The sequence below is a fragment of the Montipora foliosa genome, chromosome 2 (assembly GCF_036669935.1).
Source record: "Montipora foliosa isolate CH-2021 chromosome 2, ASM3666993v2, whole genome shotgun sequence".
In the NCBI taxonomy this organism is placed as follows: Eukaryota; Metazoa; Cnidaria; class Anthozoa; order Scleractinia; family Acroporidae; genus Montipora; species Montipora foliosa.
Genome location: NC_090870.1, coordinates 53,595,934 through 53,623,433, shown reverse-complemented (window position 1 = coordinate 53,623,433; position 27,500 = coordinate 53,595,934). Strand labels below are relative to the sequence as shown.

General features: G+C 41.8%; 1 protein-coding gene across 1 annotated transcript in view; it reads right to left on the bottom strand.

The window, feature by feature from the left end:
• Window positions 1-27,500, bottom strand: part of LOC137993558 (tetratricopeptide repeat protein 28-like) — a 115,949-nt gene that overhangs the window by 56,664 nt on the left and 31,785 nt on the right. The window contains exon 4 of the mRNA XM_068839486.1: window positions 24,491-26,981. Coding sequence (XP_068695587.1) covers window positions 24,491-26,933 — 2,443 coding nt within the window. The 5' untranslated portion in view covers window positions 26,934-26,981. The remainder of the gene's footprint in view (window positions 1-24,490; window positions 26,982-27,500) is intronic.

The window sequence follows — 27,500 nt, the reverse complement described above, 5'->3', positions numbered from 1 at the left end:
CGCTGATCCCAGTTTGGGGACTGGATATAGTTAAAATAAAAGGATTGTTTTAGCACATGGAAGGACTGTTAGTTTTGAGTTTTGAACCGAGGCTTGCGAACAGATTTTCATCGCGCACTGAGGAATATACAAGGCGTTTAGAAAAGACCTTCGCCAAGGGTGTACCATACCTCACTACAGTAATTTAAAGTGGGGGAAGTGGAACAAACTATGGCATTATGTATAGCGACCAGAGTTTCTCTGTGCACAAACTCGTCTCTTATATCTGCTTTAGCTCCTATACCGGACGTAAGTTTTTTGGGCTATGCCTATCGACATGCACTTTATCCAAAGATAGAAATTGGTCAATTTCAACAACGACTAGAACTTACTATGAGTAACTTGTTGTTTTAAGGAATTGTGGACCGATCCCGATACTAATCAACCAGGTTGATTTTGAATAGGAAATTGATTAATGTTTTTTATCAATCGTATAAGCATTGAGTTAGGTATTTTCAAGGGGGTTTAACTCAAAAGTATCCAAACATCAAATCAATATCTTAAAAAATTTGTGTATCTGCAGACAAAAAACTCTTCTCCTATCATGATGATACTGTTTCTTTAAGTTGGCTCAAACGGTTTCAAAAATCTGGAGGGGATCTGTTATTAGACAGATACACTCTGAACCACTGGTTCAACATAGTGGTAATGTTATGGTAACATATGAAACCTACCAATAAATGATAAAACAAGATGCACATATTATAGGACGTAATAAAATTACCATGGCAACAAAAAACCATTTATAAATGCTCTATATGTTGCGTTTTAGCCACTTATATCTCAAAAAACGAGATTCAAAAGATGTGACTCACATTTTTAATTGCCAAAACGTGATTTGCAGGCTAAGATAAAACTCTCTGCAAAGTTTTAAAAAAAATTTCTCGAGTGGATTCAGAGCCACCTTAATATTTTTCCATTGTGAAGATGGCTATGACTCTGGGGCAGTTATTTTTTTAAACTTTGCAGAAAAGAAATTTATCCTAGCATGCTACTCACTCTCCAGCAAATAAAAAAATGGGGACTAGACAGTCACTTCAGTTGGTTTTTGCGATATCAGCGTTTTTAAAGACCAAAATAGGGGCTGTTTTATGATGGCTCTTTTGTTTGCCATGTTAACCTAAGTACGTCACATTAAGAGTGCGCATGTCCTCTGTTGCGAGCATCTATTTGGTGTTTCATATGGCATCATAACCTTGACCATTAAGTGAAAAAATTTAGTAGATTCAATTCCTGTCCAATTAGTACAGGTTCGAGTTGAATAGTGTTAAAAACTGCTGTGCAAGCACACCTCCTTAAGTAAATCATTTTTGTTTAGGAGTCAGCTACGTATTTGATTATTCCATGACGATTCCTCCGGATGCGTCCAAGCGACCCCCATACGTATTGCGCAGTACTGACTTAGTCCCCGAGCCACTCTATACTCTATCCTAGTGCAACTGATATGTTTCCTAAACCTGGAGCTTGAGGCTTATTACGTGGAGCATTGTCCTTGTTTCTTTTTTAATTGTTTTAAACGAGGGTTAGTGAGCGGGCACTATAGGAGAGACTGTTTGTACTTGTATACTTATCGCTAGATATTTCCCCAGGCACGTTTGGAGCATGAGCTGAGACAAACTGGCGCCTTATGTCTTCAGGGACTGAATCACCACTATCATAGGGCAGCATATATTGCATGCCAGGTGTGCTACAAGCTTTAGCCTACACCTTACCATGGAGGATAACTAAAATATGCCGAGATACGCTGACTATGGGTGTTACAAGAAAAAGCCTAAATACTTATGTTATTGCGTGTTGTTGTATTTTGGGGGTCATACAATTAGCGATAAAGCGTATAAACGAGGTTGAAATTTTCCTCATCTTGTCGTGAGGATGAATCCGTTATTTTAAATAATAAAGATATTTCAACTTCCTGGTTCTACCACTAACAAACAAGTTACGAAATAGGAAGAGAATAAAGAAACAAGTATTCATATCATTTGGTGAGGATCCCTTTACACTTGAGCCATTTCAACCGCGAACTAGTAGCTATAGACTGCCAAGCATTGAAACATATACACCGTGTTAAGCGATCCCAACTGGCGCGAGGAGGAGGGAAAAAACGTCAGAGCGGGGATATTTTACAGAGTGACAACCAGGGCAAGTATGTAACCAGGGGACTACCTGAAACAAATCCGGAAAGTGGTCTCAGAACAACGTCTTGAACAAGGGATCTCTGGATCTCAAGGCACGGGCCCTAACAATCGGCTACAATACCTCCACTCAAATTATTTATGAGTGGTTCACAGGTGCCATGTTTTGTACTTGGAGTTGGTGCTAAGAAAATGCAACAAAGGGTCGTCTAATTAATTAAAATTTCGCTTTGGGAGTTGATTGAAGGAAAAATTTTCCTCAAATCATGTTTCCAAGATTCTAGAGTTGGACGATACTGGGAAAGATAGGCCCCAAACACGAACCGGCTAGAAAAATGTGGTCAACTGATTTTCAACCCGACAACTTCAGCTCCCCCTCCCTTCTCCTCTCCCTTCTCCCTTTTCCCACCCCCCCCCCCCCCCCACCCCCTCGTTACGAAATTAAAATCTGTTTCTAGGTCGATTGAACGAGAAAACCAAAAAGACTTGCGGCTGTGATCAAATAAAAGGCAAGACCTCTTATTTTCATGTGGACCGATTTAAAAGGCACATTTCGTGGTAGGTAACCTTGTGTTCACATGTTCAGGGTCTTATATGGTAGCACTGGGAAAAAAAAAAAAAACTCGCAGAATTAGCTCATCCACAACTTAGCTGATAAGTAAGAAAAAGAACTAAGATCAGAACTGGTGTTCTAGGTTTTATGCTTTGCTAAAGGTAACATACCATGTTTAAAAATTATTTCATCTCGAATGGCAGAGTAGCTACAACCGGCGAATATCTTTGAGAGACGTATATTTAAAGCTTTAAAATACATAAACATGTATTGATACATAACTAAATATATATAAGATGACAAATAATCAAAAAGAAAAGTGGCTATACAACGTGAAATGCGGGCCCAGACTTCTGCGTTTTAAAACCTGTAGGACTACAGTGGTTTACGGAGAAAATCAGGAAGCTCATTACACAACTTAGCTGATAAGTAAGAAAAAGAACTAAGACCAGAACTGGTTGTTCGAGATTTCTTGAGGGACAGAATGTAATTTCAGCGAAGATCATGAGAAGACGGCCGAAGAGGAAGCCGTTATCCAACCAAGCCAAACGCCGTGAGGCAACGGTTTGGATCGTTCAGGTAGAAATCAAACGGCAACTGCAGAGCCTGAGATGCCACCAATATATGGCGGGTTCATACTAGGGATGCAAGAAGGCTTTAAGTACAGGATCATTTTTAAATGAGTTATTCAGAGAAGACGAATTACGATCTCAAGTCTTAAAGTGTTATCCCCCTCAAAACCCAACATTTGACTTGCTTTGCGTTTCCATTGTTAATTTCAGTTTACAGAGTCCCCAATAAGGCGGCAATCATTTTTGCCCGCTAGTGTGATGAAAAAGCGACACATATCTTACAAGTTACACTTGCTTTGGAAGTTAGTGTGAACGCACTTGTATCAAAAGTAAGTTTTCTGATGCACTGACGGCCTACTTGCATTGGACCTCAGTGTTGAACCCGCCTAATTTTCATCAAACCGATTCCGTTCCTGTCTTGAATAAGCTCCGTAATGCGAAAATAAAGGAAAAACGAGTTAGCCGAGATGTGATTTCTTGTAATAGAAACGTTGAACGGCGGGCGGGGCGGTCACGTCACGTCACCATAGCAATACGTTTTCTGGATGTAAACAAAAGTAAAATCACCGCCGTCGTGGAACGTGGTAGCTGCTTTTTCCGGTTATTCTAACTCGTTCCGACTGTTACAAATGAGTACCAACTGTCCTGGAATTAAACTGAATTAATGTGAGTTGTTGTGCTACATTTCCTTGTTTGTGACGCTTAACTCCGTAATATTTTGCCGATCCGAGCAAACTTGAAAGCATCAGTTTTCTATGCGACAGTCTTTAGGGAAATGATAGCCAGCCTTTCATATTGTAGTTGTATTTCTGATTTAATGAGCTTCAAAGTAAGGATTGTAGTAAGGGATTGTTTTCTGACGTTTAATATTTGGAGATATGAGGTTAAAACACGTAACCGGTCTTAACCTTTTTTTCAAACAAACGTATGAAAAGCTTTCGGCCCAAAGCAGACTGTATGCTATTGCAGTATTCGTTTTAGGCGTCTATTCGGCTTAATTCCAGGTATCATCTTCTCCTAATTAAATCGTTGTTCTAGCTTTATCAACAGGATCTAACGTGAACGGATACGTGGACAAAGCTTGAACAGAGCTTAACTACGGACGAGCGAAGTTTGTTGTCTTTTTTTTTTGCTTTGTGAATATGAATATGCATGATGGCTCACAACCTTTTGTGACACTTGCCGGCACTAAATTTAGCTCCTCGTCAAACTTCAAACAGGTTGTCTTTTGGACGTGTTTGGATTCTTGCAGTAGTTGTGCTGTATTGCGGGGAATAGTGGTTTTTGCACGGAAACCGAGAGATACAGTTTTGGTCTCCAATTTCCCTGGATCAGTAAACAGGGGAGTATAGAACGCTAATTTTGCAAAAGATAGTTAGGGCACCAGGCAAATGATGAGAGGATTGTGGCAGAGAGAGGGATTCAACTTTTTCAGCAGGTTACACGACAAGAAACGTTGTGTCCAGGTAGATAAAACGTGTTTTCTTTAGTCAGCATTTTACGTACGGTGATATACTTCCATTACAATAACTAGATCGCTTCCGTTTTAGATATTCACGATGCACGTTGCTTAACAAAACCAATAGGCGCCCTTCTTTTGAGCTTCTGCCTCGATTGAACGTGAACCGCTAGCAGAAGCTTCTGACTCAGATGGAAGCTCTAAACAAATGCAGGATGATAGAACGATACCCAGTCATACGCAACTTGAACCACAATTACATGTCTATCTTCAAGTATGTTAATCATTACAGGAGCAGCGCCATTAAATGTGGAAAACAATCCAAGAAACCATTTAGCCGTGCACGAAAATGTAGATGTCCAGCAATGCATTGTTTGATTCCAAAAGACAAATAGCGAATCATGGCGAGAGCTGACAGAGGAAGAAACATGTGCACGCGAAGTCAGATGAGAAAACTACCTTGAATTCCCTAGATATGTTTCACACGCACTTAATTGACAAATTTTGAAATTTAGCAGCAGTTGTTTGCTACTGTGGTTTATTCAACTTGGACTGCAGCAAATTTAAATGGAATGGCTTCGAATCACGTGCCAAGGACGGTATGTCATCCGTATGGTTGTCGTGCGTTGGGTTGAGAGGGGTTAGCAAGTGCTGTGTTTGCATATGTAGGACCCAGTGGCCCCGCAGGGGGTGTGGGCCCCGTGGACAGCAGGAAGGACAGTACAAAAACACCGGTCCCACAGGTCATTGTTATACCAATACAGAAACAAAAACGTTTTAAGCAACTGCTAACATTAGGCCTAATTAGTCTAGGGTTAGTTTGATTGGATGTTTAGGATACTTTCTGTGATTGTTTTTTAAAACAATGACCAGTGAACCTTGACCTTTGTTTTGTACCTGACATTCCTCAGTGCATCGTTAGCATCACGCTGATGGGTTTATTAGGCAGCGACCCATTCTTTTAATTTGAAGCAACTATTTTGAAGTTGCATGCAGCAACTTTTTAATTTGCAGCAAGTCCTATTGTGGGCCACCGTAAAACGCCTATTGCTAAATATTCCTGAAATCTTGCTTTGTTGTTTTTCTTTGTCATGTAATCGTCATAGAGTGTCCACACAGCAGTGGTGTTAATAAACTCGTTTGGGGTTTACGTCACTTACAGCTAAAAGTGGCACGTTTCGTAGTGTATGCCGTGCGGGAATAGGAAACAAAACAAATAGCAATCAATCTTGCAGCCCAAGGGATTACTTTGGGAATATTCTTACCGCCTTCATACGTACTCTACTCGTCCCTGAGAGTTATAAGTGTCAATTTATTTAGGCTTATTTTAGGCCGTTTTTTTACTATAGCTCAAAGCAAAATACGTCGCCTTGTTAAATCGTTATGGTCATGATCTTTACATCAAATTAGGGTTACCACGTTTAAATTAAGAAAATCTTGTTTCAGTGAAGGATTCTGTCCCCAGAGAACTACGTTCACGTGGATTTATTAAATTTACTTGTGCTTGCTGTAATGCTTGCTATACGGCGAACCTGGTCGTCATTTTACACACGCGTACGTGAACATCTCTTCTTCAGACAAGTCCTCTCACATCTTCAAACATGTACTAAGCTCAGAACGTTGTCGTCAATCTGCTCTGCGGACTGTTTCGAATCCTTGGAGTTCCGCCCCTACTAAATTTCAACTTACTTCAAGGAGGCTATGCATATAAATTGGGAACAGCCTAATGTAAACCAACAAGTTCATCACGTAAACCTGACACCTTACGCGTTTAGGCTCTACATTCTTTCTAACACTCTTGTAACTCCAATCAAATATGTAGTCTCTTGTCACTTAATTATTTAATTATGCAAGGTTAGCCTAGTTGTTATATGTCCTAACGGTTTGTCAATATTTTGTACTGACGATGATGTTGGCAACATCGCAACATGTCTTCGAAATTAAAAATGTTCATAACTTTCTTAAAGATAAACAGAGGACAAAAATGTACTTATCACACGGGTTTGGAACTGTTGGAATATTGCACGACGCACACCAATACTCAATACTCAGACAATACTAGACATATTTTGTTGGAACACTTAGCAAATGGTCCAGAATCATTGGGTTACAAGATCGTACATTAAACAAAGCCGACGGCAAAAAAAGTGTGCAAACCTGTCTCGCTTTCAGGAAACTTGTTCAATCCAAGCAGGCTGGTGTTGTGTGGGTAACTGAGACCTGGCTGACTAGCTTCGTTGAAAACAAGGAAATTCTACCATCAGGCTATGTAATCTACCCGAGAGATCGGGGAAGCCATGCTGGCGGCGTATTATTAGCTGTTAAAGCGAACTCTTTCAGCTCTTGTCGCGAAATCGTTGATTTAAATGACTCGGATCTGGAAAACGCCTCTGTGGAACTAACAACTAAATCCAAAGCTAAAAGATTAGCTTGCTGCTGTTATAGAACTCCAACACCTGAGAGGGACTGGTCGGATAAATTTAATATCTACTTGGCTAAATGCTTGTCACGCTACTGCAATATGCTAATCGCCGGCGATTTCAACTTCCCTGAAATCCGCTGCGAATCGCCTGAGAGAACCAAAGGTGTTGATGAAGTCGCATTCGTTGAACAGTTTAGGCGATTTTTTCTTAACACAACTGAACACGATACCAACTAGAGGTGATAACGTCTTAGATCTTGTTATTACTAGCGTTGCTAGTCAAGTAAATGATATTTCCTGCACTCAGTCCAAAAGAAAGCGGCCTGTTCACGGATCATGGCACCATCGTATTCCATTTAAGAATCTCAAGGAAAGCCGCGCCTCCCAGTGCACGAACAGTGTACGACTATTGCCGAGGAGATTTCAATTTCACGACCTTCGGGTTAGATCTCCACCGCTCTACCGACTGAGCTACAAGGTCAGACGGGAGCAGGCCGTGGGAACTGAAGATGTTAAAGTCACGGCAAATTAACATGTACAAGTACAAGGAAAGGTTACGTTTATACAAACGTTGGCCGTGTAGCACTTATATTTTAAACAGAGTTAACTGAATAGAGTGTAATGTGAAAGTGCTAGATTTCAATCCCATATGAACCATGTGAAGGAGATTTCAATAATAGAGATTTCAATGGGCTACGCTCAGCCATCGGGGCCATCGATCTGTGTAGCGCGATCAACTCGGACGATGTCAACATAAGCTGGCACCAGTGGAAGGACGCGTTCCTCGCTGCGGTTCAGGATTATATCCCTACAAAAAACATCAAGGGGCGCAACAACCCACCCTGGATCAATGGAGACATTGTTCACGCCCTCAGGAAGAAAGAGTCCGCGAGGCAGAAATTTTTGAGCTCTCCAACTGACTCTCTACGGGCTAAATTCAGAGAACTCAGAGCCAAAGTGAAAAATATGATCAAGGAGAGCCGGACTAACTTTTTTAATCTCTGGACTCCGACCTCCATAACAACCCAAAGAGATTTTGGTCGGTATTTAAACTCAGTAGTAAAGAGTCTAATTTTCCCGATACCATGTCAATGGGCGTCGGCAAAGGGGTATCGACACCAAGTCGCACGGCCTCAAGCCCTGCTGATATCGCATCTATGTTCAACGAGTACTTTACGTCCGTGTTTAGTACCAAGGACCACCCAGACCCGACACCAACGGAAACTGAACCATCGGACCACGCCCTGTGAGATGTCAGCTTTACCACGGAGGATGTATTGGAGGCTCTGCTAGCCCTTGACCCCAACAAGGCTACTGGTACAGACGGCATCCCCTGTCGTCCCCTCAAGGAAACAGCGCGGCAAATAGTTCCATCACTAACTCAGCTGTTTAACCTGTCTCTCTGCTGTGGTACGCTCCCGGACGACTGGAAACTGGCGAATATCATCCCTGTCTACAAAAAAGGAGAAAAACAGTACGTAGATAACTACCGCCCAATCTCTCCTCTCAATAGTCTCCAAGGTTCTTGAACGCTGTGTGCTGGGCAAAATAAGTGACCACATATTCTGCCTATCAGCTGCATCCAACTTGGCTTCACTTCAGGTAAATCTTGCACCACGCAACTTTTTGAAGTACATGATCACATCGGCTCGTTACTGGACGCTGCCAAGCAAACAGACTTTATATACATGGATATGTCAAAAGCATTCGACAAGGTCGATCATACTCTGTTGCTGAACAAGCTCCAGACCAAATTCCCTCATCTCTGGAAACATATTGTCATGGTTCCGGTCTCACATGTACTTGCTAGGCCGGAGACAACAATTATTCTACTCAGGCTTGCTGGATATAAAATAAGTACAACCAACAAGGCACGTTTATCTATCACTTCATATCCAGCGAGCCCTTGTAGAATAATTGTTAAATATTCGCAGATATAGCATTTCTTAATACACTATTTGATATTTCTGTGGGAACAATCATGATTTTGAGTTATTAATGTGTGGTAGCTGAGATTGGAGCATTCATCATTTAATTCCGGGGCAGTCGTACCTGAGGTCGGGTTCAACTGACGTAACGTTTCACAGATTTTGTAAATTCCCTTTAGGTCTAATATCGTAAAAAGACCTTTTAGGAAGCATGACACACACAAACCTTTCCGACAAAAGTCCCAGAAATTGATAATTCGTCGCTGGAGGGTGGGAGGAGCAACTGTGGTTTAAACGTTACGCAACACACTTGATAGTGCTTTCGCTAAAAATATGACCTAATTGTCGCTGTGATAGACACTCGCTGTAGTCACGGTAGGTTGTACCGATAACTGAAAAGAAGAAGCCACACTTGCGTTTGCCGTTCCCCTTTTTGATCAAGAACCCAACAACTTGTACAAGCAAAAGCTTCAAATGACACACATTATGGGGTGCAAGGATGGCGCAGTGGTGAGAGCACACACCTCCCGCCAATGTGAGCCGGGTTCATTTCCCAGATTCGATGTCATATGTGGGTTGAGTTGCAGCGAGAGGTTTTTCTCTGGGTACTCCGGTTTTTCCCACTACTCAAAGCCCAACATTTAATTTGGTTTGTGTTAATTGTTGATTTTTGTTAACATAACTTGTTGCGTTCCTTTAAAAAGTTTCTTGATATCTCGAGCTAAGAGGACAGAAATGGGCTAATATCAAGCACGGTTCTTACATTTTTGGCAAAACCCTAAAAACACTCACGACGTCATTTCCCGTTTGGGATAAACGTCATTCTTAACCTCTTTAATAGTTGTCTCAAACGTTGAAGGTTCTGTTCAGTAAATCAGAGTTAGTAGAGGCAGTAAATTAATCACTATCCAATGGATGCCTGAGTTAGTCCACAGTAGACGCCGTGCTATCCTCTTCTCTTTCTGAAAACCCAGACCTGATTTTTGTGCGCTACGTTTATTTTGCAGTTACTCCTTTTAAAAGGAAAATTATAGAATGTTTCGAAGCAGCTGCTTTGCAATAGCTTTTCACTGCTTTGGCCGGTTCCTTCCTTCCTTGTACTTCTTCGAATACCCTATAAGCGTTTCTAAATCAGTGTGTTTTGTAATCTTTCTATAATTAGATTGATTACTATTTAGAAAGTTCTAGAAGCTTATTGTCAGAGTATATAAGTAGACGAGTCCACGCGAAGTTTTTTTTTTTTAACCAGTTTTTTCACAAGCGAAGAGAGTTGGCATTAGCCGTGTTTAGTCAAGTGTGACAGAAGCTGTGTTTATTCAAGTTGGCGGAGGTCGTGTAAGTTTATCAAGTACGTGTTGTTTGAGTTTTACTTCGTGGAAACTACGTTCATTTTGGAATAAATCTTCTTGTTGTTTCCGACAACCCTGCATTCAGTTTAGTCTGCAAGCTACCTGTCCTCAAAACATTCGAACTCGTAACATTGGGGGCCTGTCCGGGAGAGGAATTCATTTGTTTGGCGACTACAGTAAATCAGGAAAGGGCATCTCAAGAAGAAGGAGTTACAGAAAAAGTAAGAAGAACTGTTCAAGGAAGTAGAGATTGTGTGAACTGCTGTGACTACTGCTATGGAAATGGATAAGTTTTTACAGATTGGAGAAAAGTTCGGATTGGAGGGAGAAAAACTTCTCGAGTTTGTGAGGGAAGAGGAAAAAAAAAAGAAGAAGACGTAGACAATTGGAAGAAGAAAGAAGAAGGGAAGAGGAAAAAAAGAAGAAAAACGCAGAAAATTGGAGGAAGAAAAAGAAGAGAAAAAAGAGACAGTTTGAAGAAGAACGAAGAAGGGAACGGAAGAAAGAGAAGAAAAAAGAAAAAAGAGGCAATTAGAAGAAGAAAAGGAAGAGAGGCGTCGAATGCTTGAGGAGGATAAAAGAAAGGAAGAGGAGAGAAGGAGGAAAGGGGCAAAAGAGAAGACGAAGAGAGAGAAAACTAGGCGACAAGAACGCGAACTAAGAAAATTGGAGATGGAAGCCGAGCTGTTGAAACAGAAAGAGGCTATTGAAGCGGCAAAAAGAGAACATGAGCTGGAGATTGCACGTTTGGCTGTGGAGAGTGCTGACGGGCGTCCTGAAGTGAGAGAGGATAGGGCCAAGGCACCCAAGCTTCCCTCATTTGTCGATGGCAAGGACGACTTGGATGCTTATTTAAAAAGATTGAAAGATTTGCAGCGACAGCTAAATGGGAGAAGACAGGATGGGCTTCGAAAAACTTAGTGCTCTTTTGTCTGGACGTGCGCTAGAAGTTTATTCGCGGTTATCTGAGGAAGCAGCCCAAGATTATGACCGAGTAAAGCTAGCTTTGATGAAGAGATATATATGACCTTACGGAGGATGGTTATCGCCGTAAATTTAGAGCATCAAAGCCGGAAGTTGATGAGAGCCCAGAACAGTTTATAGTGCGACTGGAGAGATACTTGTTGCGGTGGTTGGAACTGTCGCACACTGAACGTTCTTTTGAAGGCCTGAAAGATCTAATTGTGGAAGAACAGTTTATTGACTCTTGTCCAAAAGAGTTAGCTATTCACCTTCGTGAAAGAGCCCCGGAAACGCTTGACCAGATAGCGAAAATCGCCGATCAATACTTGGAAGCACATGGAAAGCACTTGTTTAGCTCTGCGACCAAGAAGCCGGTAGTACAGTCCAAGGCGGAAGAAAACAAAGAACACAGAGAGTGATACAACAGCTCTCCAGTGTTACAGTGTAATGCCCGCGGACACAAAGCAATTAACTGCCCAACTCTAGCAAGAAAGTGTTTTTCCTATGTGGCAAGCAAGGTCATGAGGCGAGGAACTGTCTGTCGATCAGGGACGGAGTCAGGAGGCCAAGGTAAAGATGGTAACCCTGTGCAACGTGGTCAAGTTAGTGCTGGCTGTTTGGTTAAGTCACCAGATCTTAACGCTACCCCCGAGGAAGTCAAGTCGTGTATTCAAAATGATCAGCTTCTGTTAGCCTGTGGCAAGAAAGTTCCGTTGCTAAGTAATGCCTGTGTTGAACCCTTAACTGGAGTAAGAAGTAAGATGCCAGTTGTAAAAGGCAGAGTTGGAGAGAAGACTGTCGACGTTTTAAGAGATACCGGTTGCAGTGGAGTTGTAGTCAAGAAGGACCTTGTCGGCGAGGATCAGTTCACCGGAGATTTTAACGTCATGTTGCTTATTGACAACACAGCGAGGAAGGTGCCTATAGCAAGAATTTATGTTGATACGCCTTATCTTAAGGGTCATGTAGAAGCGCAGTGCCTTTCAGATCCTATCTACGACCTAATTATTGGTATGTACGTGATGCAAGGGACGCACAAAATCCAGATCCCAGTTGGCAAGAGGCTTGTGCAGTAACTACCCGAAGTCAAGCTAAGAAAAAGGATGAACGCACGACTTTTGAAGGTGCCTAGTACCCGTGAAAACCCTATTGTGGATAGAGAGAAGCTCAAGCAGATGCAGCGTGAAGATGAGAGTCTGCGTAAGTACTGGGATCGAGACGGTGTGCTAGTGAAGGGTCAGGCGGAGATTTCCTTTGAAGAAAAATCTGGAGTACTGTACCGCCTGTACAAGCATCCTTACGTGAATGGTGGTAAACCGCTTAAACAAGTTATGGTACCTGAGAAGTTGAGACGCCCCCATAATGGAAGTAGCTCACGGATCGATCATGGGTGGTCACATGGGCATCAAGAAAACAACAGACAAGATCCAGAGTGCATTTTATTGGCCTGGAATTCAAGGTGACGTAACCCGATTTTGCAAGTCCTGTGACGTGTGTCAGAAGACCGTAAGTAAAGGATCAGTGCCAAAGGTACCGTTAGAGAAGATGCCACTGATATACAAGCCCTTTAGAGAGTAGCAATAGATCTTGTTGGTCCTATCAGTCCCCCGAGTGAAGAAGGACACAGATATATATTGACACTGGTAGATTTTTCGACTCGCTACCCTGAGGCTGTGCCACTAAAGAACATTGACACAGAGACTGTAGCAGAGGCATTGGTAGATCTTCAGCCGTCTAGGAGTACCCGAAGAAATCTTGAGTGATCTCTGGGTACGCGCAGTTTGTTTTCTGACTGTATGAGAGAAGTCACCCGACTACTAAGCATTAAACAGCTTACAACAACACCCTATCACCCGATGTGTAACGGTTTGACGAAGTTCAAACGGAACGATGAAGTCTATGCTGAAGAGACTGTGTAGTGAGCAGCCAAGACAGTGGCATCGCTACATAAACCCGCTGTTGTTTGCTTATCGTGAAGTTCCCCCCAGAGTCCACTGGTTTTTCACCGTTTGAGCTGTTATATGGAAGAGCTGTCAGAGGACCAATGGCTATACTCAAACAGCTGTGGACGAAAGAAGTTGACGAGCCTGAGGTAAAGAACAGTTACCAGTACGTTTTTGAATTACGAGAGAAGTTAGAAGATACCCTTAAACTCGCCCATAGTGAACTGGAAAAAGCCCAGCCAGCAGAAAGGAAAGCACTATTACGACCCGCAAGTCTAAAGTTAGGAAGTTCCAGTCAGGTGAGAAAGTGCTTATACTGCTACCTACCGACCATAACAAGCTACTTATGCAGTGGAAGGGTCCCTTTGAAGTTAGTTCTGTGGTAGGTCTCAATGACTACAAAGTGAAAGTAAAAGGCAAGGAGAAAGTTTTACCACGCTAACCTTCTTAAAAGTACTTTGAGCGAGAGGAGACTACAGCCGAAGAGCAGTAGCTGGTGGAGGAGTAGGCGCTACGTGTGTAGACGATGCTGTCGACTGTGCAGCTAAAGCTGATGAAGCAGAGGGAGAGAGAAAACGTTGATTTTTTTTTAGAGCTTGGTGGATATGTAGCCAAGGAATCGATCGAGGATGTTAAAACCGGACCAAATCTGACGGATGAGCAACGGAATGAATTTATGGATTTGGCTAAACAGTTTCACGAATTTGTTTACTGAAGCACCAGGTGCCACAGATCTCGTTCAGCATCATATTAAACTCATTTCAGACGAGCCGGTTAGATCAAGACCTTACCAGTACCTTACAGCATCAGAGAATCACTGAGAAGAGATATTGCCGACATGATCAAAATGGGAGTTATTAGAGAGAGTCCAGTTCTCCGTATGCGTCACCTGTGGTAGTAGTGAGAAGAAAAAAGACAACACAAAAACGCGTGTGCGTTGATTATCGGAAATTAAATAAACTAACTGTATTTGATCCCGAGCCTATGCCAACTGAAACATTTTTTCAGAAGCTTAGCGGAGACAAGTTCTACTCAAAAATTGACCTTAGCAAGGGATATTGGCAGATAACAATACAGAGGAGGACATACAGAAAACGGCGTTCGTAACACCTGACGGGTCGTACGAGTTCTGAAGATGCCGTTTGGAATGATCAACTCGGCAGCAACACTGAAGCGTGCAATGAAGAAGTTGCTAGAAGATCTAGCCAATGTTGATTTCTACTGGGATGATATATTGGTTCACACCCGTACGTGGGAAACATATTAGAGCCCTAGGGAGCTATTTTTCGCGCCTGTACAAGCGGGGTTGACTATTAGACCTACTAAGTGCCTATTCGGTGTAAACAGTGTGGATTTCCTAGGCCCTCGACTGAGCAAGGAATGATTGGTCTACATCAGGATAACGTGGAGAAAATTAAAGATGCCCCAAGGCCAAGTACAAAGAAACAGGTGCGATCATTTATGGGTCTAGCAGGATACTACAGAGATTTCATCCCCAACTTTGCAGCGATCGCAGTGCCCTTATCTGATCTCACACGGAAAGGCCAACCTAATAAAGTTGAGTGGGTGAAGCACAAGAGAAAGCCTACCGAACAATCAAGTCTTACCCTAACAAGTGAGCCTATTCTACGACTCCCCCCGATCCAGCTAAACTTATTTCTTAAGGACGGACGCCTCCAACAGTGGAATTGGTGCAGTATTAATGCAGAAACATGATGAGAAGTTGTTTCCCGTTTGCTACGCAAGCAAGAAATTGACAGGTGCAGAAAGGAAACTACTCCACAATTGAGAAAGAAATGTCTAGCGATTGTATGGAGTATCAAGAGATTTCATCTTTATTTGTACGGAGTTTCTTTTGTTCTTCAGACGGACCATGAACCCTTAAAGTACATGAACAGTGCTGCTAAGTTTGCCAACGGACGTCTTATGCGTTGGGCCATGTTTTTGCAGAGTTATTCATTCACAGTTGAAGCCATTAAGGGCTCAGAGAACGTTGGAGCAGATTACTTGAGTCGTGCTGAGGATAAGTTTATTGACATTGAACTACCCCGTATTTAGCAATTTTTCTTGTTAGGATAAATTTAGGAAATTTCTTCTAGAAGGGGGTTATGTTACGAAAAATAGCATTGCGTGACTAGTGTTGCTTTCTAGACGCTTCGCGAGAGTTCGTAGTTTGTTTATTTTTAGGTTTGTGCGTAAGCGTTTCTAAATCGGTGTGTTTTGTAATCTTTCTATAATTAGATTGATTACTATTTTAGAAAGTTCTAGAAGCTTATTGTCAGAGTATATAAGTAGACGAGTCCACGCGAAGTTTTTTTAACTAGTTTTTTTCACAGCGAAGAGAGTGTGGCGTTAGCCGTGTTTAGTCAGTGACAGAAGCTGTGTTTATTCAAGTTTGCGGAGGTCGTGTAAGTTTATCAAGTACGTGTTGTTTGGAGTCTTCGTGGAAACTACGTTCATTTTTGGAATAAATCTTGTTGTTGTTCCGACAACCCTACGTTCAGTTTAGTCTGCAAGCTACCTGTCCTCAAAACATTCGAACTCGTAACAATTGGACCAAAAAAAGACTTAGTCCTCAGGGTAGTTAAGAGCGAGATGATATCGGGCTCCTACTTCGGATACCGGATGTTTAAGACAGGCGTAAAAGCTTTCCGTATGCCAGTGCGCAAAACTGTAAAAGAATGAAAAGCAAATTGTGACAAAACTCAGATTCCCATGGGCAGTTAGGTAGGACGGAACGAAGAAAAACGAAAAAATCATAGCAATATCGGGGTTGCCAAAAAAATTAAGACCACCACGACAAGCCCATGAGAGGAAACTTTATTAGGCAACATATATACACTACCGCATTTCGTAATCTTTGGCCAATCCCGAATTTACGCATGGTTCTCCGAGGAAGTTCACTTTGGCGCTCTAAGAGAGCCTTGACGACAATACTCACTTAAGCTTGCTTATTTCTCAATTATGAGGTAAAAGTCAATTGCAAAATATTTGTAATGATAACGAAGAATCGAAGCAAGATTGTAATATTTTTTTCCGAAATTTCATTCTAAGTATTCTAAAGTTAATTGTTCGATCGATCGGATAATAACAGGTTCCAAAAAACAACGTCGAGGAAATGAAGAAATAAAGCAAAACAGTTTTTGAAACTGACTTGGAGGATAACAAAACAATAGCATCAACCGCAAGTTTATGTGTACAAGGAAGGGTAACGTTTTTGCAAACGTTGGCCGTGTAGCACTTATATTTCAACAGATTTAACTATTAGAGGGTAATGTGAAGTGCTAGTTTTTTACTCAAATAGACCATGATGTGAGCGTTAGCCCTACTAATGGAATTGGGCCTGTTAGATATACGGTAAAGGTAAAGTCACTTTATTTGACGTCGGTAGTTCCTTCAGTTACGAAACTGGTATCAATGGAAGCCGACGGTGCTCCCTTTACCCCACACAATGTGCTATTCTCTGACAGTTGTAGCCTGCGAAATTGCAGAAATGGATATTTTGCCGGCACGGACCAGAGGACTGGGTCCGGTTGTCTGGTGGGGATCATGGGTAATTTGTCGTACAAATAGTGAACCGTTAAGGATTTGAATCAGTCTAGGTTCAGCTTTCTTCGCCTACTTTTTTGTTAAATTTTCCCTTAGCCTCCATGGGGTAGTGGCACTTGCATAGGGTTTGGAGAATACGTTCCCTCATTCCCGAAGTGTTTTGGGTTTTCGTATCCGGCAGGTGCCCAGTGTACTTTTCCTTTAACACAGTTTTTAGGAGGTCAGTACCATCAAGTATGCTAACGTATTGTTATGCTAGGAGTTTGTATGCATACGGTAAGCAAAATAAACCGGCTTGTGGCGCTTCCTTCCTACATGCCCATGCCCATGTTTCTCTGTCAGTACCATCAACTATGCTAACGTATTGTTATGCTAGAGCGGAGTTTGGATGCATATGGTAAGCAAAATAAACTGGCTTGTGGCGCTTGCTGTCCTACATGCCCATGTATCTACACAGCTGTGTTGTGATTGAGTTAGTCGTGTTGTGTCTGATTGAATAGTGGAGTCAAAATGTTGAGGTATTCCACGTGTATTTCTACAGTTTAAACTTGACTTTTTTAGCGTTACAACGTCTCTTCAAAAGCACATGGTTTTTCTCTCTGACGTCACATGACGTCGCATACAGTGTCCAGTCCTCTGGCGCATTTAAAATAGGAGGAGGAGGAGCAGTCGTGTCTCAGATGGCTAGTGCAGGGCTTTCGGAGCGAGAGGTCCCCGGCTCAATCCTCGGTGACTTCAACGTCTGTTTCGACTTTCCTCTGATCCGTGTAGCTATAGCTTTAAATATCCGTAAAACGGAGCACTGACTCAGGAGGGGGGGGTAAAGGGCGGACCATTGGCTTCCATTGATACCAGTTTCGTAACTGAAGTAACTACCGACGTTAAAGGGACATGGTCACGGTCTGCGCATGCTCGTGTAGCAGATCGAAACTTGAAAAAGTCAGCCTGAATTTCTCAAGTTACTAGCAATCACAAATTCAAAATGGCGTCTAGCGGAGGATCTGGACATGGCGGTAAACGCATTAACTCAGGGCGGAGACGAAAGGTCGAAGACATAGGGGGGAATTTCTTTTAGACAACGATAGCATTTGCTTTAGATAAACTTGATCTAATGCAAAATATATGCAGAATTCTTCAACTTACCGATATTTCCATAATGGCGGTCGAGCGTGACAAGTCTCGGAGAGAGTGAATGCTTTTGCGCATGTCATCCCGTGACAGTGTCCCTTTAAATGAGAGTATGGAAATACGGCTGTGACATCACACGAATTTTAATTGGTTCTGTAGCCAGACGCGAGTTTTGATTGGCTGGTAGGAAATATGAGCGTATATCAAGAAAAAACTGTCAATCAAGAAATATAACTACAACTATGATACAAAATTTTAGGATAAAAATCGAAACTATTTACAAAAAGTACAGCAGTCACCAGTCACATGAATTTATCTACGTTTAGAAGAGTGGTTGAAATTCCTTTACTATAGTTAGTATTAGTAATCTAATGGAGAGGAAAAGAGTTCCAAAGTTTCCTACCAGTGAAAAATTGAAAGAGTAAAGACCGTAAGTAGTTGCCTTAACATGTTGAATGGAGAGTGAACCGGACATAAATTCGGTTGATATTACATATATCCAGTTATTTCGAAACATAATGTAATGAAATTGGGAGTCAAAGCCTTGAAGGGCCTATATAAATAAGATTACGATTTCTATGTGTATGCGCACGATGAGAAAAAAAATATGGATAGCGGCATATGGCGCGAGTAGTCCAAAGGCCAGATAACTTTCTCCAGTGGGTAAGTATTTTGGCCAAGAACTGCCAATGACGATTTGACAACCACCATGTAATTTTTTCCAACAAATAATGTTTCCAAAAGAAACTTAAGTCACTAACGAACAGTTTCAATCTGTATTAAGATTGCAGGATTTTCTCGCGTATATTCGTACAGCACATGTAAAAAGGCGCGTACAAAACCTTGAACACCCCTTTAATTTTAATTAAACACCCAAAAAGTTACATGGTTGAAATGTTGCGTTTGAAGTGAAGCAATTTGAAATCATCTTAGGTTTACAGTATATTTTCACTGAGGACATTTTTTTGCTCAAAAGACATTAATGTTTTAGTTCTCTGAACATTTATAAACAACTTAACGAAAGGGCTAGTTCTTCTTTTAACAAAAAAAAAAAAACAGGCATACTGATGAAAATCAGTAAAAGTTCGAGCACCTTTTTCAAAAGTCGAGCCTTATTTAAGCACTTCTTTGCCATTTTTGAAGCACCATTTTCCAGTTTGCCAGCCCAATCGGGATAGACCTATCGTCAAATCATTTTTGGGCAAACTTCGCAAGGCCAAAAAACTAGGAAATACAAGTCACCTTATAGCCTACGTTTTATGGATGGAAAACGTAACTATCATAGATTTGTGCTATAAAAAAAACACTTTAAATAAGACGCATTAGAAGAGAAATAACGATTTTTCAAAAAGTGTTAAAAATCGCGATTTTTGGCCAAATGGCAAAAACAAAACAAACAATGAAATGTGATGTACCACAGGGTAGTTCCCTTGGTCCTTTTATTTCTTACTTTACATAAACAACATTTTTACTGCTCTGATAAACTGAACTTTAGGATTTTTGCTGATGACACTAATGTTTTTGCTTCATCACCTTCTATTCGAGATCTTGAAAAACTAAATAATGGAGAGCTGGCTAAAATTAAAGAATGGTGCGAACTAAAGAAAGCTCTATAAATATTAAGAAAAAACTAATTACATGATTGTTAAATCCCCTAAAAAGAAATCAGGAAACATAAATGTTAAATTACCAAATAAAGATGAAAACAGTGAAATACGGACATGTAAAAACTAGCGATAAAAAAGCTAAACTTCCGACGACGTTCGGCGACCTCATGACGCCATCATTATCAAGGAGTTGGAAATGAACATGCAAGTTCATAACAGGTACAAAATACTCCAAATTTGCATAAGCGAAGAAGAGCTAAACAAGAACGTTAGAACGGATTGAATCTGTTTGCACGTTCAGCCGTGGTCTTAATTGTTTGATGTACAGCATTTCGTTAACCAGACAGTCCAATTTGTTCACGCATTTCTTCAAACACTCTAAAGCAGCAAAGGAGGTAGGTCCTCAGGGACAGCACCCGCGTGGTCTTGATCGTAACGCTTGCGTGCAGAAGATGACGTACTCTTGTGACCATCGACGTGTGCATGTAGATGGCCACGTGTGTAGCCAACATAGCTACCTGTGTCGCACAGGTTACATTGAAACTGGTACACAACGCACTATTGATTAACCAGCTGTGGTTTGTTTCGTCGCATTCTTGGAGGTCTTGGCCAATTCTTCGACTGACAAAGAAGGGTTTGGATGTAGTTTGGAGCTTGAGACTTAAGTAATCTTTCAACTGAGTCTTAACAAAGTTAGCCGGATCCTGGTCCTTAAATGGTATGACTACCCGAGTCACGTCATTTCGCACCATTTTGCACAATTGCAAAAATGTTGGTCAGTAACTCTTGAGTTGACAAAGGTATTACCGGTAATGGTAGATTGAGTATAGGTGTTGGGGTACTTCAAATGTGAGAACAGGGACTTTAAGCGTTCACACTCCTCCGAGAAATGGTACACGCGATCAAGCATAGTTGTTAATAAGCTTCGTTTGTATCGTTTGTCGACGTGACTATGGTAGTGGAGAAGTAGACAGTACTGATAGGCTTCACGTAGACCTTAGTCTCGATTTGGGGCGCTCGGTTTAGGAGGTGAGTGCCCATCCTGCTGTCAGTTTTAACATGGAGAAAGGATGGAATGCTTCCCTTTGCCAACTCTACCATTAATACCTTTGTCAACTCAAGAGTTACTGACCAACGTTTGCAATGGTGTGAAATGGTATGAAATGACGTGACTCGGGTAGTCCCATTTTTAAAAATTTCCAAACATTTCCCACAAGCATAATGCATGGGGGCAAAGTCCCCCTCCCCAGCACGGTTCTAAATGCATACAATCAATTAAGAGATCTGGCAACTTTTTACGCCACACACCTTTTTTACTTTCTAGACGTTTTAAGAAATCGCCACATTTCATTGAATTATTTTGCATTGCGTCCAGGTACCTCTGTGACACCAAAATATCACAAAATCAACATGTACAACTTTAAAGTAAAGAACTTTCCATATTGTTTCGTACTAGGACCCCTAGCACAGAGTGCATCACCACCAAGAGTTAGAGTTTACCCAATTGTCCTAGTCCTCATCAGCGTCAGAAAAGTGTCTGTTTTTGAACCAGGTTTTGCGGGAAACTAAACATAAACAAATCGGCTAACTCAATGTTGTGCCCGATTCAAACCCTTTGGGAATAAAGCGTTTTGTTCCAGGAATTTCCATATCATTTAAATGTGAATACTGCATTAATTTTTTGTAATTTCCAAACATTTCTACTTTCCTAGGTTGTTTTTTAGCTTATAGACATTTGCCTCCCGAAACAATTAATTTGCTTATTTAGCTTTGGCCAACCTTACAGAAACACAGAAATACACATTCCCCGAGACTGTCACTTAATGACATTGTAAATGGAAAGTTGGTATAGCAAGCGTAAGAGTATACATGTCACCTGAGAAACATACTGCCAAAGCTTGGAGTTATTTTGAAGTATTTTCACGGGCCAAAATAACACCACGGCTAGATCCTCAGTTTATGGAAACAAACCGTTTTGCCAAGTCCCTGATTTCTATCACGTGCTTAACTAATCCTGGAACAAATGTAAGGACTTGGACAGTATCTTAAGGTTACTGAAATCTCATGGTACTTAAACTATAATGGGTGATATCTTGTGTCTGACTGCTACTGAGGTGTCAATGATTGAATTGTTTTCAAAAACTCATATAATCGAAGAAAGGAAAATAACATATCGACGTATCACAGTCCAAGTAAGTTTTTCACGTTTTGGACATCGTTTCTGAAAAAAAAACAAAGGAAGAAAGAAACAAGTAGTGGGTTAAATGGCAATAGCGAATTTCGTTTCTGATTGGCAAAGTAAATAATATAGACCCTATGCAAAAATGGCTGCCTTTAAATTATTCTTTTGCTCATATTCAAAATAGCCCAACTAAGCTCGTTTTTGAGACAAAAATTCTAAAGAATTTGTTATCCCCAACGAGGTTAGTTTGGCTATTTTGAATATGAGCAAAAGAATAATTTAAAGGCAGCCATTTTTGCATAGGGTCTATCACAATTATCCTAATTCATTCAACTGTTTGTGCTTAGTTAATAGCAACAATTCCTATTCACTGTTACGTTGACATGTAGACTTGAAGACCTCAATAACTCACTTCACTTGACATAAGCAATCGACAATCACCGATCAGTTTCACAGTCAGTCCATCATACTATTTGTAGGAAGCTGAAGTACCTAAATCGGTGAATGCAGACATTATTTAATTCAGGTATTAGCCAAAGCAGTTCAAGTAAAAATAACCACTCTGGCAACCGTTTTTAAAGCCATTCTCTGTGAAGAACGTACCTGCACCTTTCGACATTTTCCTGATTAAAAACATGTACAAAGTACAGCGATTCAGTCAATATATGTTATTCACCAGCCGGGAGGTCCATATTGGGAAAAACTGTACTCAAGACAGAGGGCACAGTTTTTCCCAATACGGACCGGACCAACGCCAGTGAATAACATTTTTACTTATTTCTAAATTCTATTTTTAGAAGGTACATCACTCATGGTGAAGCTTGGTTGAGTTTCCTCAGCGTTGTTCCCTTTATCCTCTTCATTTGGGTAATAAAATTCGCTTCCACTGTGATAGCTTTCGTCAGAATCCATTGTTTTTTTATGAGAAAGTTGAAAAATAACACTGCTGTATTGCAAAAAACAGTTAAGACAAATTGAAACTTCCCTCTTTCAATTTGCAACTTCACTCTGTGCTTAGCGTAGTTGGTTACCATGACCGTGGTCAGGAGACAGGAAAATACTGCCCGCTCCCAGAACCAATCAGATTGCAGGATTCTCATGATACCGCCAGCTCACGATCAAAGAAATAAATAATCAAAGTTATATTTAAATAGCACTTACCATTCTTTTCGTGTTCGAGCTGCCCAAATTTAAAGGTGACATCATCGCCAATTAGCACAAATGCCGCCCAGTATTTTATGGCCGAATACTTCTTTGTCTCCTGAAGAGATTTCATAGCATGGTGAAGAGCTGTACTTGCACTTTTTCTGTCTGCCAAGTGTTGGTAGAAACTCTTCATGAACATGAAGGTCGCCTCGTCGTCGATTGCCCAGAGTGACACCAGGACAGACCGGGCACCAGCACACAGGAAAGCCCTAGCTATTCCCACAATACCCTCAGATTTTACCTCTCCCTGGCCACTATGACAGCAACTAAGCACAACCAGTCTTGCCTGAAGACGAACTGCTTGAACATCGCTCAACGATAACATGTAATCTTTCTCTTCGGGGATCTGGGATGTGCGTTCGGGATTTGGGGCCAAAGCAATTTCTCCAGATCCATCATCCCCATGTGCAGCAATGTGGATTAAAGCAACTGACTTCATTCTTTTCAGCACTTCAGCTTTGGTTGCGTTTTTTCCTGTAAGAGGCACGGTCTGCAGAAGTTCTCCAATTATATCCACCTCTTTTTTTGCACACGGCAGCTGTCCATACATGGGTTTACCAGTGCCGTAAGTGACTTCCCTCAAGTACGGATCGCCTACAAGCAGCGCTTCATTATTACTTTGGAAGTCGTCAGGTGCCAGAGTGATCAATTTTAAAGCAGTCAGCGAGGGAATTGTACGGATCCTGACAGAGTCACTCATTGCAGAAAAAGGAGCCAGGCAAAAGTGTCCATCAGGAACAAACACTAAGTCATCACCCTGGATCAAGTCTGCTACAGGACTGACTAAGACATCATACAAAGGCTGCAAAGGGTGCACAGACAAGCTCAAGGACTGAACGGTTTCTTCAACAGCTTCCCTACTGCTCGAGAAGTCACTCGAGAAGTCACTGCGTTGTCTGTAAAGCGAACGATTCTCACATCGTACAACGCTCCCCACATTGATCTGTTTAAAAGTACTTTTCATCAGAAACTTGGCACTTCCATTTTTGATTTTCTTTTGTCTAAAATTTATCCCGATGTCATCTCTTAGCAACCAGAAGCTGATCGTGTTCCCTTCAAGTGCTGTAAAAACAGTTTGTGAAGGTAGATCGTTCATAACCAAAGAGATAGTTACCTTCATTGTAGGTTTCTCATGAACGCTGTATTGCATCTTTAAAATGTCTGCCAAAGCCTGTGCTCGTCCTTGCTCAGCAGCATGCAAAGCTTCATCAACCTCTCCATTCTTCAAGAGTGCTGTCCACAGAGCGGTGTACGCAACACCCTTTGTGTCACGAAAGCTTATTTTCCATGCATCCTCTGACCAAAGAAGACGCCTAACTTCATCGAAATAATAAATGCTTAGACGATAGTAATTAAGAGCTTTGCTCAAGGAGCCAAAAAATTCATGAACAAGACCAATATGATAACATGCAATTGCCAGCCCTATTGGGTCCTCTGTTTCCTTGCAAATACTAAGACCTTGATGATGGTACTCTATAGCTTGCTTGAAATTACCAAGACTTTGATAAGCATTGCCAAGATTGCAATAAGCTGTTCCTTCTCCGGCCCTGTCCCCTACCTCTTTTGCAATACTAAGATGGTGATGGTAGTACTCTAAAGCTTGCTTGAAATTACCAAGACTTTGATAAGCATTGCCGAGATTGCCATAGGCTGCTCCTTCTCCGGTCCTCTTCCCTACCTCTTTTGCAATACTAAGATGTTGATGGTGGTACTCTATGGCTTGCTTGAAAATACCAAGACTTTGATAAGCATTGCCGAGATTGCCATAGGCTGCTCCTTCTCCGGCCCTGCTCCCTACCTCTTTTGCAATACTAAGATGTTGATGGTGGTACGCTATTGCTTGCTTGAAATTACCAAGACTTTGATAAGCAATGCCGAGATTGCAATAAGCTCTTCCTTCTTCGTCCCTGTCCCCTACCTCTTTTGCAATACTAAGACGGTAATGCTGGTACTCTATGGCTTGCTTGAAATTACCAAGACTTCGATAAGCAATGCCGAGATTGCCATAGGCTGCTCCTTCTCCGGCCCTGTCCCCTACCTCTTTTGCAATACTAAGATCTTGATGGTGGTACTCTATCGCTTGCTTGAAATTACCAAGACTTTGATAAGCGCTGCCGAGATTGCAATAACCTCTTCCTTCTTCGGCCCTGTCCCCTACCTCTTTAGCAATACTAAGATCTTCATGGTAGTACTCTAACGCTTGCTTGAAATTACCAAGACTTTGATAAGCGTTGCCAAGATTGCCATAGGCTGCTCCTTCTCTGACCCTGTCCCCTACCTCTTTTGCAATACTAAGATGCTGATGGTGGTACTCTATGGCTTGCTTGAAATTACCAAGATTTTGATAAGCACTGCCGAGATTACCATAGGCTGCTCCTTCTCCGGCCCTGTCCCCTACCTCTTTCGCAATACTAAGATGTTTATGGTGGTACTCTATGGCTTGCTTGAAATTACCAAGACTTTGATAAGCATTGCCGAAATTGCAATAAGCTCTTCCTTCTCCGGCTCTGTCCCCTAGCTCTTTCGCAATACTAAGATCTTGATGGTGGTACTCTATGGCTTGCTTGAAATTACCAAGGCTTTGATAAGCATTGCCGAGATTGCCATAGGCTCCTCCTTCTCCGGCCCTGTCCCCTACCTCTTTTGCAATACTAAGATGTTGATGGTGGTACTCTATGGCTTGCTTGAAATTACCAAGACTTTTATAAGCATTGCCAAGATTGCCATACGTTGCTCCTTCTCTGGCCCTCTCCCCTACCTCTTTTGCAATACTAAGATGTTGATGGTGGTACTCTATGGCTTGCTTGAAATTACCAAGACTTTGATAAGCATTGCCAAGATTGCCATAGGCCGCTCCTTCTGCGGCCCTGTCCCTTACCTCTTTTGCAATACTAAGATGTTGATGGTGGTACTCTATGGCTTGCTTGAAATTACCAAGACTTTGATAAGCATTGCCAAGATTGCCATAGGCCCCTCCTTCTCCGGCCCTGTCCCTTACCTCTTTTGCAATACTAAGATGTTGATGGTGGTACTCTATGGCTTGCTTGAAATTACCAAGACTTTGATAAACAATTCCGAGATTGCCATAGGCTGCTCCTTCTCTGACCCTGTCCCCTACCTCTTTTGCAATACTAAGATGTTGATGGTGGTACTCTATGGCTTGCTTGAAAATACCAAGACTTTGATAAGCATTGCCGAGATTGCTATAGGCTGCTCCTTCTCTAGCCCTGTCCCCTACCTCTTTCGCAATACTAAGATGTTGATGGTGGTATTCTATGCCTTGCTTGAAATTATCAAGACTGTCATAAGCATTGCCGAGATTGCCATAGGCTGCTCCTTCTCTGGCCCTGTCCCCTACCTCTTTTGCAATATTAAGATGTTGATGGTGGTACTCTATGGCTTGCTTGAAATTACCAAGACTTTGATAAGCATTGCCGAGATTGCCGTAGGCTGCTCCTTCTCTGGCCCTGTCCCCTACCTCTTTTGCAATACTAAGATGTTGATGGTGGTACTCTATGGCTTGCTTGAAATTACCAAGACTTTGATAAGCATTGCCGAGATTGCCGTAGGCTGCTCCTTCTCTGGCCCTGTCCCCTACCTCCTTTGCAATACTAAGATGTTGATGGTGGTACTCTATGGCTTGCTTGAAATTACCAAGACTTCGATAAGCATTGCCGAGATTGCCATAAGCTTTTCCTTCCCCGGCCCTGAAACCCACTTTCTTAAAAATGGCTAATGCTTTTGTGTAATTTGTTATGGCCTGATTAAAGTGAGCTACAGCATGATAGTAGTTACCAAGATTGAAATAAGCCAAACCCTCGCCTTCTCTGTCTCCCTCCTTTCTTGCAATGCTAAGGTCTTGCATATGCCGCTCCAAAACGTCCACATTTCTATCCACCATTGTTGATAATCAGAACCAGGAAATTTTTCTCAGAAATCTGGGGTGCACCTAGAAGATAAATAAACAAAAACACAATAGGTTAGACCAGGGTTTGACCTTGTATAAGCAAGAATTTAGGGACCCCTTGCGATTGTGGTACAATTTACCACTGCAGGACCTACCGTCTACCTGTGCTTGTGGAGAGCCATTTAACGTAAGCCATGCCCTATCATGCTAAAAGGAGGGATTTGTGGCTCAAAGCCATAACAGAGTTAGAAATCTACTAACCTCTCTACTCAGCAAATTGTGCAAGAACGTCCAAGTGGAGCCTCACCTCCGGCCTTTGGACAATGAAGTAATGAACTTAAGATCAGCCCTAACAAGTTCCAATGCGAGATTGGATGTGAAGGCTGGTGGCTTCTGGTTGAGCGGAGTGACAGCATTTTTCGATGTTAGAGTGTTGCATGTCAACTCCGAGACTAACCAAGGGAAACCAACTGCAGCAATTTTCAAGGAACAGGAGAGTGAGAAGAAGCGAAAGTACCAACAAAGGGTGCTAGAAGTTGAGATGGGCTCCTTATTTTTGGA